Source organism: Nicotiana tabacum, chromosome 16 (genome assembly GCF_000715075.1).
Source record: "Nicotiana tabacum cultivar K326 chromosome 16, ASM71507v2, whole genome shotgun sequence".
NCBI lineage: Eukaryota > Viridiplantae > Streptophyta > Magnoliopsida > Solanales > Solanaceae > Nicotiana > Nicotiana tabacum.
The window spans coordinates 154,723,336-154,735,581 of NC_134095.1; the positions used below are offsets into that span (position 1 = coordinate 154,723,336).

The 12,246-nt window shown below is 35.6% G+C and overlaps 1 protein-coding gene across 1 annotated transcript; it reads left to right on the top strand.

Annotated features, from left to right (window-relative positions):
- The first annotated feature begins 2,728 nt into the window (after positions 1-2,728).
- Positions 2,729-11,114, top strand: LOC107803331 (NAD-dependent protein deacylase SRT2). The gene is made up of 11 exons (XM_016627023.2): positions 2,729-3,019; positions 3,525-3,567; positions 3,660-3,894; positions 4,201-4,266; positions 5,115-5,160; positions 7,058-7,218; positions 7,293-7,422; positions 8,242-8,403; positions 9,956-10,083; positions 10,450-10,549; positions 10,803-11,114. Exons 1-11 carry the CDS (start codon positions 2,972-2,974, stop codon positions 10,851-10,853), a joined length of 1,170 nt encoding a protein of 389 aa, XP_016482509.2. The 5' UTR covers positions 2,729-2,971; the 3' UTR covers positions 10,854-11,114.
- Positions 11,115-12,246: the final 1,132 nt, after the last annotated feature.

Here is a 12,246-nt window from a genome sequence, read left to right on the forward strand (position 1 = left end):
GTTCTTGAATAATACTACGGATGCTTAAGTTGATGATTCTCTGTATTGAGCAAGGATTATGATTATTCTTGTAGAAATTACTTATGATTGAGTATTAGTGTTAGCTGAGGTAGTTAGATGTTGGAACAAGTTTGGTTATAGCTGTTTCTCCCTTGCCAGGATATATTTACTTATATTGTTGATTCCCCTGCCGGGATAGCGTTGTTTCTTTATTGATCCCTTGTCGGGACTCTACTTGTGAATTGATATTGAACTGTATATGTGGATCGGGTTGCACGCCGCAACAATAATATAATTGGATCGGGTTGCACGCCGCAACAGTGATAAATGATATGGATCAGGTTGCACGCCGCAACAGTGATAAATGATATGGATCGGGTTGCACGCTGCAACAGTGATAAATGATATGGATCGGGTTGCACGCCGCAACAAGGTTATTATGTTTTGGATCGGGTTGCGCGTCGTAACAATAGAAAATATGAATTGTTTATAGATTGGCTGCGAGTTCTTCATTAGTTTGTTGTAGATTCTAAACTGTTCCTTATGCTTTTCTCTTAATTTACTGTTGGCATGAATATTCTTCTGCAACATGTACTCCCTCCCATCTTTACTTGTTTATGCCTGTTTTATTTTCCGTTGTATATTATATAACTGCACAGGTTTATTTGGTAGACTGGTCCTAGCCTCGTCACTACTTCGCCGAGGTTAGGCTAGGCACTTATCGGCACATGGGATCGGTTGTGCTAATGCTACACTCGGCACTATGTGCAGATTTTGGAGCAACTTTTGGACCATAGCTTTGGGTAGCTGCCTTCAGTCCAGCTAGAGATCCCGAGGTAGCCATGTAGACGTCCGCAGGCCCGGTGCTCTCTTCTATCTTTTTCTGTATTGTGTTTTCATTTACTTCCGAGACAGATTGTACTTTTCTTTTCAGACACTTGTATGTAGTATTCATAGATAGTCCGTGATATTGTGATACTGAATTCCGGGTAGAGAGATATGTTGGCATTGTCATGTAGGCTTTGGTTATTTTATCAGATTAAGTCTTCTGCTTGTTTTATTTATCGTTAATGTTTCACTGTTGATCACATGTTAGTTTAAATTATTAAAAAGGGCTAATAAATGAGTTAGTAATTCTACAATATGCGGTTTGCCTAGCTTTCACGAGTAGACGCCATCATGACTCCCGAGGGTGGGAAATCCGGGTCGTGACATAATCCAAACAAATAATAATTTTTGAAAACCCAAATTCGATTTTAAAACTTCAAAGCTTTTTAATAGCTGCTAATGGTGGAGAGTCAAACACCTTCAAAATTTATTGATTGACAATGTCAATTTGAACACCAATTGTGCAACATGAAAGAAAATTGTTAAATTAAAACTCTATCGTAAAACGATTGAAATCCATTGATGAATTCCATTAAAAATATATACAACATGAAAGGATAAAAAGTACACAACATTTAGAGGAAGAAAATTGGGGAAAGAACAGAGAATGAGAAATAGAGAGAGACGGAGAGAGAGACATCGAGAGACTGAGAGAGAGACGGGGAGAGAGAGAGAGCGCAGGGGAGAGAGACGAAGAGAGAGAGAGAGCGGGAGAGGAGAGAGAACATGGATGAGAAATAATTGATTCCTTATTCAATTCCTAATTTAAACGGATACTCATTTAAAACTAATTTGTATATAATTGGTAAATTATATATGGTCATGTAAGTAAGTTAAAACATGATTAGGAAGAGTAATAAAGTTTCGTATGTAGTATAGGAAGGTAAAAATCCCATATTTAAAGTAGGGAAAAGGGCCAATATACCCCCTCTACTTTCGGATATTGTCTACATTTAACCTCTGTTATACTATCCAGTTGAATGTACCCCTATCGTTATATTATCCGGTTAAATTATCCCTACTATCAGCAAACTTTTAAAAATTACCCTTTGGTATGTTAGGTAATCCAAAATATCTCAATTTCCTTTTATTTTAATCACGTTTTGCTCTTCTTGCTCTACTATTTTTAGAAATTACTATTGATGTGAATACTAAAGATACTAGACTATACAAATTATTCATGGAGATTTTTAATTAAAAGTGCACCACTTCTATTATTATGATAATGGGTTTGGAATTGGTTTAAAATTTTATTTATTTTTTAACCATATACATATCATATAATTCAATGGGTCTATTTATTGCGTATTACGTGCAGTTGCTTATCATGTATATACATGTATATTGAATATATTTTGTTATTGTCTGGTTAGTATAGAGTTCCATCGGCTAACTTAAGGGTGCACAATGCGTATGCATTTAATTAAAGCAAAGTTGAATTCGACAATGTAAAGTCTCTAGGGAACTTTAACTTCTATCGCTAATACTTGTAAAGTCTCCATAGGTTTGGTGCAACGAATTCATTAAAATTGGGGTGTTGTAAATACTTCTTGAATTTAGACAAGCTACTTTTATTTACTAACTGTTGTACACAATTTTAATATTTATTTCTCTTATTTTTTCGACTAAAAAAGCAAGTAAATGCTAACTATTTCAAAATTTTGAATCAAGAAGGAGAATAAGTGACTTAATTAAAATGATTGTAGAGATTATGGGTCACCTAAATGAATTAAAAGGTAATTTTATAAAAGTTTGTTGATGGTTTGGTCAAATAATATAACATAGTAAAATGTAAACAATATTCAAAAATAAAAGTATAAATTTGAACCTTTTCCTTTAAAGTAACAAGACCATACAAAATTGTAGCCAATTAGCCATCCAGTCCAGTCCGTAACACCCATCCAAACAAGCTGTTAGTGATTAGCTTTTGAAGCTATTGCAAATCTTCCTTAAATTTCAGTTCTGAGCGGTGGAAAATTGTGCGACGTGGAAGACGATACATTCAATAATCTTACGTGGTTTAAAAAAAGGGAATTGAGAAGAGCACATTTCAAATTAAACCTGGAGAAACTCTAGTCCAGAAATGGCCATGTCCATGTCTCTGCGACTTTGTTGCCGACCCTCTTTTTCTGTAAGTTATTATTGTAATCTTCATACTCAAATCTCTCTGTCATTTTCGTGAAATTTATGTTTATCTTATTTTCCGGTAATTTCAATTATCCTTGACGATGCTGAAATTGCAACACAGTTTGTGAATATCAGTAGCTAATTTTATCTGATCGTTGACTTTGTTGATTTTATTATGCGAAACGCGCACAAGTTTTAGATTTTTTGTTTTTTGAAGAATTATCTAATCAAATGCTAGGACCCAATATAATGTATTGTGATTGCCTTTAAGATGATAAGTTTTTAGTGATACTGATAAAAGTATTGCCTTTCAGTGATTTATAATTATACCAAACTTCTATTACTTTTTATTTGTTTTTCTGCGTAGTATTGTAATGAGATGAGCTTAAATGTAGTAACTTGGTTAGTGAGGATACATATAGCTGACCCAAACTTATTTGGGATTGAGGCGTTGTTGTTGTTGTTTCTTATAAAATTATGGTGATAATGTGTGTGAACTGAATGGGCAGGGCTTAAAGAATAAAAGAGATTTGCTGGCCTTAGATTTGGCAGGTAAGTCGGTGATCATGAATAGCAAGTTTGTAATATATTGTACTTGATTAGCTGGCGCTGATTTGCGAACAATTTTTTTTTCTTGTTTACAGCTAATCATTTGAATATCCCAATGGGTAAATGGTTTAGTGGTGTAACAAAGTTCACTCCCTTTGAGGGATATGTTAAGTTTGTGCAAACAACAGCAAGAATAACATTTCCAAAGATCTCATCAGATTGTAAAGATAATTCCCCATCGAATTTTTTGAGTCACAAAAAGAAGGTTCCTTATTCGGATCCCCCTAGCATGAAAGATGTGGACAGTTTGTATGAATTCTTTGATAGGAGGTAGGAATTGTACTTCTCGTTTTTTGGGGGGGGATTTTGAGCACTTAATTTTTTATCATAATTGATTATTTACTGTTTTTTTAGTATTTAAATAGTTTTAAAGTTTAATCTTGATTTTAGCTTTTGTTTCACGCTGCTTGCGTTACACCCCTTAGGCCTTAGGGTGAGGTCTTCTCCGGACCCTACGTGAACGCAAGATGTTTTATGCACCGGGCTGTCATTCTTATGTGTTTTCTTCTACAGAAGATAACGTCTACTACACCATGGCATCAATTGCTGACAAGTTTTATTCCATTGTTTGTGTAGTACCAAGCTTGTTGTATTGACGGGAGCTGGCATGAGCACAGAGAGTGGAATTCCGGACTACAGGAGGTTGGTTTAAAATTAGATGAGCAGGTTCAATGTGCTCAAACATTTGATCATTCTCTGAAGTTGGTATCTGAGTTACATTTCTAAAAAAGGGAACACATTTTCTTTAAAGAAAATAAGGTTGTCAATGTTTGACTTTTATGCTATCCGAGTTACATTTCCTTAAAAAAGAGACACATTTTGCTGTAAAGAGAAGAAAGTTTTCAATTTTTAGTTTGTATGCTATTTGCTGCAGTAAAACTTTAAATTGATTTTCTTTGTCAATATGATGTCCTGCTTAGGTTCACAGGCTCTAATTTTCATAACGTGACACGGTCAACACAAGATCCACTGCTATTGAATCCGTTGTAGGCGAAACTAGTAGAAGTGAACACCCTGAGAGAAATTCTTTTTAGGAGCTATGTAACAAATATTACGCTCTCTTGGTTATCATCGTATCTGAATTACTCAAATCTGGGTGTATTAAAGAGAAAAACAAAAAGAGACACACGTCCAGATTGCTATCAATATTAAAAGCCGATTTTTCTGGTATTGAGCATTTAGCTAATTTGCATGAAGTGAAGATTAAATCTGAAAGTGCAAGCTAGATATCCTGTTCGAAAAAATGCATGAAGGTATTGTGAAACAGAATTTTTTTTTAATATACTTTGTTTTGAGTATTGCCTGCACCCTTGGCCTGTTTCTATAGGGCGCCAGGGTGGTACGTCTTGATTGAGTTTAAAGATGGAGTAGAGAATTTGGTATTACAGTTTTCTGCTACTTCTAGATTTTATATTGGGCCCTGAAATTTTTGTATGATTAAGTAACATAATTTAGGCAAATGGTAATTCTTTTCCTTCTTTTCTTGGCAGCCCGAATGGAGCTTATAGTACTGGTTTCAAACCAATTACCCATCAGGTGACCTGAAGGCATGTGTTTTGATTCTTGGTTCCATTAAAGTATCATGAGTATCATAAATATCATTTCTCCCATCTTACAGAGGAAAAAAATTTAACAGTCTGATCCTGAAGGTAGAAAAAAAGCTGCTACAGTTGCATAAGAGAAGCTGCGCAATTAATATGTTTACACGAAAAGCTTGAAAATAATTTAGCATGATCAGGCAATAAATTCTACTGTGTTGTTCTGTTCATATCTTGCCATATATATATATTCCTTCTCCACAACAAATCCTACATGAATTTAGGTTTTGGTCATCTCTAAACATGTATGCATATACTTTTTCTTGTTTAAGAGATTTGTCTGCTAGAGTTATAAGGAGTTGGTAGAGGACAGTAAGTCTTCAATTTAAGAATTGCATGAACTGAACTGGATGGGAACTGACAATCTACTTGGTAATAAGATATTTTTCCTACAAAAAAGCAGATCATCTAACCTTGCATATACTTCTTTGGAGGCCTTTGCATCCCCAATATTCACTCCTATATAATAATATTTTTTTTGAAGAATTAACCCAAATAGCAGCTCATCCAACCACTTAAACTAAAAATAGCCGACAGATGTATAATATATGTATAATCAATATATACTATGTGTATAATTAGTGTATAATCTATGTACACTGCCTAGAAAAAGAAAACAATGAACCCGACCGGCTATTTGTATAAAGATTCCTATTTTTTTATGGAACATGACTTCAGCATAATATTACCATAGCAGCACTCCTCCCTTTTAACCTATCTTATTGTAATTCTATGCATTTCATCTTTTTTTCTCGTGAAACCGAAAAGGATAAAAAATAAATCCAACTTATGCCCAAAGAATCAAAAATTTGGAGCCGCTATCATTCGAACTGTTTAAATTCTTTTTATCTGGCTAGGTAATATGCTGATTCTTCAAGCTTCTACAGTTCATGATCTTCTTCCATTTTACCCCGCTTCCGATGATTTTTTTTGGATAGATTTAGTTGCCCATCTCAGTACCCCTATTTATGTGATGCCTCTCACTAATTTTCCAATCTGTTATTGAACTAGCATGGCTTCTTCTATTTGTTCAATCGAGGAACCACTGAACAGTAGTTTGATCTCATCTCCTTCCTAAATCTAATCATTCTTCTTCACTGCCATAATCACTGTACCTTTTAGAGCATCCTTCCTCAACTGCTCCTCTCCTTTTTCTTATTTTATTCATGCAGCTTATATATTTTGTTCCTTAAGTTAACCTATGCATACATAATTTTCCTAAAGATGCGGGTGTGCAATCATAGACTTGGTAAAAAAAAATAGCTTCAAAAGAAAATTTGTTAGATAGTATATGAGCTGAGTTGTCGCTGGATTTTCTAAAGTTAAAGTTTTACATTCATTTGTAGTTTATAACTTTCTTGTGTCGGCATCTACTTAATAGGTGCAGTCAAAAGATGCTTCGTCTCGTATAATACCAGTTATCCCTCCAAAATCAGTGTTTTCTTTAATCCTCCTGTTCTTCACAGGATATTCAAAAGTTTAAGTCTTCATCTTCCTGACAGGATTTAGAAAAAGTTTCAGCTTGTTTTTTTAAATTAGCAGTGGTGTCTAGGTCAGCATGTGCTCCCTTAGCTATTCAACCCGGTAAGTGCTACCTCCCACCAGCACATGTACCGGGTAACTATGGTATTTGAGCTCTGGTCTTCCATGATTATCCCAGTTTATTTACTGGTAGGACACATCTTGGTGCTAGAAAAGTTGTCAGCTTTCTTCGAAATTTGCAGTGTTAGCTTCTATTTGGTCTTCCTTCAAATAAGGCTTCTCATTGCACTTGTTTATCTACTGTGCATACATTCATATTTTCTGATTGAAGTTTTCATTGTTTTTTATTGCAGGAGTTTCTCAGATCAGTCAAGGCTCGAAGGCGTTATTGGGCACGGAGTTATGCTGGCTGGAGACGTTTCACTGCTGCTCAACCTAGTACAGGTCATATAGCTCTATCATCTCTTGAGAAAGCAGGCCATATAAGTTTTATGATTACACAGAATGTGGACAGGTGGTTGGCTCGTCTTTTCATTTAACTTTGATTTTATGAGCCTTTTAACACCAACTTGTTACACTTCCTCTCAGGCTGCATCATCGGGCTGGCAGCAGCCCACTTGAATTGCATGGGACTGTCTACATTGTCGCCTGTACAAATTGTGGTTTTACTCTACCTCGAGAACTGTTTCAAGATCAAGTGAAGGCTCATAATCCCAAGGTTATCTTTGTTCAACTATTCTATTGATCTAGTAATGTTCATATAACCCCATACACGACATTGAAATCACTTACTAATTATTGATTTGAGTTATATGAATTTGACTTCATGAAATATGAGAGAGAAAATTGGTTTCAGCACTGTTCCACGGGGCACTTATGCTAATAGGCACAGGTCCTATAAGTCCTGTAGACATCGATATGCTTTTCATATACTTGGTGTTGTTAAAAGCAAAAAGCACACACAAAAAAAAGACAGGGGAACAAGGTCCATGGGGCTTGAAGCAAAAAGTGTGAGTGAAGCGCACAGTTTATGGAACCGAACATATATGAATTTAGCAGTACCGTGATCATATGGAAATTAATATAATTAATTTCAACATCCTATATAAAATGATGCTGATATAAATCCCAAAGTTGAAATTCAAAATGCCGCTCATTTCTCGTTGAGATCACTTTGTCCGTCATTGTTTGAAGTGCTCATCAATGAAGCAATATCCCCTTACTTTGCATATCTTCCTCGCTTTAAGTGACAAAGGGATGGCTTGTAATAACACTGCTTATACTTGTCTGGAAAAAAGAAAATGATGGATACTTTGGCATGTAGAATGTTATTGATTTCATTGTCACAGCGACTTTTCCACTAATTTTTTCATGTATCAAGGCACGTTGGTGAACCTAGACCTGATTTAGTGCTCATTTTCTAAGCTTTCTTAGGTATTTCTATCTGTGTTATTCATACTTCAATTGATTGGGCATAATCTATTCACTGGTTTGGTCCGTTGGCATAAATTGAATTGGAGAAGTTGTAGTACTGCAGTGGGCAGAAGCTATCGAAAATTTGGACTATGACAGCCGATCAGACAAGAGCTTTGGAATGAAGCAAAGGCCTGATGGGGATATTGAGATCGATGAGAAATTCTGGGAGGAGGATTTCTACATTCCTAATTGTGAGAGGTGCCGAGGAGTTCTGAAACCTGATGTAAGTCTTTTTTTCTATGTATTAGATGAGCTAGTCTGTATAAACTTGGAGCAGCCTCTTTTTTCTCCTTCTTTATGTTTTTTTTTTCTTCTACTGGAGCTTAAAATAGGTCTTGTGGATTTCCAGGAAGAGTGATTTACAGTAAATGCTAGATTGTGCAGAAATTGCATAAGATGAAAAAGTCCCTTGTTATTACGAATATGCTGAAGAATATTCTCGATTGAAAAACTAGCGTTGCACCACGGAGAACAAGAATAGCCTATAGGTAGAGATTTCAAAATTCTGATAAGTGCCAATAAGTACAGAATACCTAGTAAAGAAGTTCAAATAATAAGAGTTTTCCCATTCTTACTTGGGAAAAATCTCGAAAGGAAGAAGTCAAGTAATTAGTCTGCTGATTTTAAATAAAAATCATATGTATAGAAAGGAGATATCCTCACAACCGCCAAAAGTTGATTTTTGAAAAACTTTAGTTGCCACATTATACATCATCTACGGTGCTTCAGTTGCTGAACATCAGTGAACATACTTCATTTCTCCATAAGTGAGATGGAAGTCCCAGAAGCTCAATATAACTAGAGAGAGGTATTGTTTGGACAGAAGCCCAATGTGCATTTAAGCAACTGCTTAAGGAATTGATGTACCATTGCCCCTTCCTCGGCAACCTCTGAACATCCTCTCCGTATTACAACTTGCTTATAATACAACTAATTGTTATAGTAACATTTAAAAGGTTAATCTCCTTCATTGACAGCCTACTATGTAAAAATTTCCCTACCATCGTTATGGTTCAGCCAGTTTCAAGGTGCCATCTCTAAGGATAAAGTCCGATGGTATCTTCCCACTGTCTGTTAAAAGTATGAGAGGAATGGCAGGAATCAGAAATCTAAATAGAAAGATTATTGGGGTGACAGTAAATCAGAGGTCCGTTAGGGGGAGACAAATACAAAAGTTTGAGAGAGCAGAAGCTTCAGGTCTGACCAGATTATATATCTCAATGCAGATGCATAAGATGAATGTTAGATATACGAACTCCCCTGTTTTATGTCACGGGATCCTATTGGTTAATAAAAACGTACCAGGACTTCAAGATACCGTAAAACATACTTAAAGAATCCCAAAAGCTACTTGAAGAGTTATCTTGAACTGTCACAAGAAATTGATATTAAGTTGTACCAATGTTAGTCCGACTTATAACATATATCAGTTCTTGCTCCATGCTGATTATAGCTCTGCATGTCAGAAGGTAGGTTTGATCTTGCTGTTCACCCTTAGGAAACTTCAATCTCAATTGCGCTTTAGGATTACCAGAATGCTATAATTTCGTTGTTATCTTTTAATAGTTTGTTTAAAGTTTCTGCTACTTATTACAATATCTAGTCAATGGAATAGTTGACCTCTAAAACTGCATTAAGAAAGGGAAGAAAAACATCAGTCCACCTTTGCCTAGCAATTTTATATAATGGTTATTTGATTAATTATTTCTCCATTAAATTTATGGCTGTAACGGCAGTAGTATATTGGTATTGTCATTGATCTGGTATAATTGCAGGTTGTCTTCTTTGGGGATAATGTCCCTAAAGCTAGAGCGGATGCTGCCATGGAAGCTGCAAAGGGATGTGATGCCTTCCTTGTACTTGGTTCATCTATGATGACCATGTCTGCTTTCCGGCTTATCAAGTAAGAAATGCATTGGTTCTGTCTTCCATTCTTTTTAAAGAAACTCTGGTCTACTTGGAAAGCTTTACCATGTTTGCTCATTTGATTCTTCTATTAGTGCATCATTGATGAATTGATCTCAGAGCAAGCATAAGTTTTTCAGCTGGGATTAGAAATGCACGATCTGAGGTTTCATTTGTGAGAGTGGTCCCTTTTGGTTTACCTTCTTTTTCCTTTTGAAAAGAGTTTCTAATGGTTTAGGGAGTTATAAGATTATCGCTTTGCATAAACTGTTGGATTTTCGACATCATAATTTCCTTCTTTTCCTTTCCCCGCTTTTGGATAAAATCAGCATCAGGACAATAACCATTAAATTACTTTGCACAGAGCTGCGCATGAGGCAGGTGCTGCTACTGCAATTGTAAATATTGGAGTTACACGAGCTGACGCTCTTGTACCTTTGAAAATTAGTGCTCGAGTTGGAGAGGTTAGTTTTTGTATAGTACGAGAATAACAAGATGGGGAACTCAAACTTCCAAATACCATACTGTGGGAATTATAGTATTCTGATATACAAAATATAGTCTACATATTGCTAAATCAAAAGAAAAGTGGGCAAGTGAATTCCCTCAATATGGAATATTGGAAGTTCTAGTTTCCTCGTAGCCATCCTGGCATCTATTTGCAGTTTCTCTTGCTGCAATGTCACTGGAAATGTAGCTTATACAATTATGGTGCAGATACTCCCAAGATTGCTCGATGTTGGATCCTTGAGTATCCCTGCTCTCTAGTTCCAGATACAGAACAGTGTTATTAGCATCCGGATTCTTTTTCATCAGTTGCTGCAACGGATTGTACACCTGGCTGGAACGTGCAACTTTGCTGCATTTAACGTGTCGCAAACTCACTACCACCTTGATGTTGTTGTAACTCTTAAAAATGAACTGCTCAAGTACCCCACATACTCTATCGACACCTTTACGTATAGATCTCTGTATTTCAATACAGTTCGACTATTTAGAAATGAATATTGGGCTTTTCTTATTAGTGAATTGAAGCTGAAAGTCAAGAGCACAAACGATATTGCTTGGAATTGGCAAATCTTTAAAGTCTTCTGCGTGTTAGGATCTATATGAACCAAGTTGAATGCCGATTTCTTTGATAAGATAAACTCATAGATGTTTGGCCAAGCTTTTGGAATGCTAAAAGCAATTCTTTTTTATCCAAATTATCAATTCATGTTTTTTGGAGATTTGACGTGTTTGGCGAAAAGAAAAGGTTCTGCTGAAGTACTTCTTCTGCTTTTTGGAAAAAAGCTACCGAGAAGAAAAACAAGAAAATTAATTTTTGCAAGACGTAATTTTTATTTACTAAACAACTACTATACCTTTTGAAGATCGCAAGGAAAACTAACCATTAGAACATTGAGTCATCGTCTCCACCTTTACCATGCTTTTTCTTATACTGCTTGGAATTGGCTGAACATTTGATGGTCCCTTGCACTTTAAGTAGTCGTTCAGTTGGGAAACAAGTTATCTCATGATTAATTGTTCCGTGATTAGTTACCTGATATTGTTATCTTAACCTCTCATAGGGGATAAAAAAATACGACAATTCCGGGATAACTAATTTCGGGATTAGCTATACTGCAATTTTATATCAACCAAACATGAGATAAACTTATTTCAAATTTAATTTCGCGATTAATTATCCCTTATTTCTCGTACCAAACAAGCCCTAAAACTTGTATAAGTTTTATTTACCAAGTCGAATATCAGATTTCTTTTATAAGTATATTTTTTAACTAATTGGTATCCAGAACTGTAAAGATTGAGAGGTGAACAACAATGGTGGAACTCAAGCTTGAGCTCCAATGGTGGAACCCTAGAAGCTTCTCGAAAAAGAGAGAGAATGAGAGAAGGATGGGAGTAAAATGAATTGATAAAACTGAAATATTTTCTGTACAAGATATACATATACATACCCTACGTGTGACCCACATTTGAGTGCACTAACTAACAAAACAAAGAAGCTAACTAAGCTCACTAACATACTTAACAGTGTTTACACATATAATTAAAATAATATTTCAATACCTCTTCCCCTCAAGTTGGAAGTGAGGTTGTCATTGCCAACTTGCTCATAATTGTGGCATGCTTGACCCCAGTAAGGGCCTTGGTTAGG

What these genes read in the sequence shown, in the direction of transcription:
- LOC107803331 (XM_016627023.2), top strand. Translation starts at nt 2,972, where the DNA reads ATGGCCATGTCCATGTCTCTGCGACTTTGTTGCCGACCCTCTTTTTCT. An exon ending in GGAATTCCGGACTACAGGAG is followed by an intron (nt 4,267 to 5,114) that starts GTTGGTTTAAAA and finishes TTTTCTTGGCAG; the next exon opens with CCCGAATGGAGCTTATAGTA. An exon ending in ATTACACAGAATGTGGACAG is followed by an intron (nt 7,219 to 7,292) that starts GTGGTTGGCTCG and finishes ACTTCCTCTCAG; the next exon opens with GCTGCATCATCGGGCTGGCA.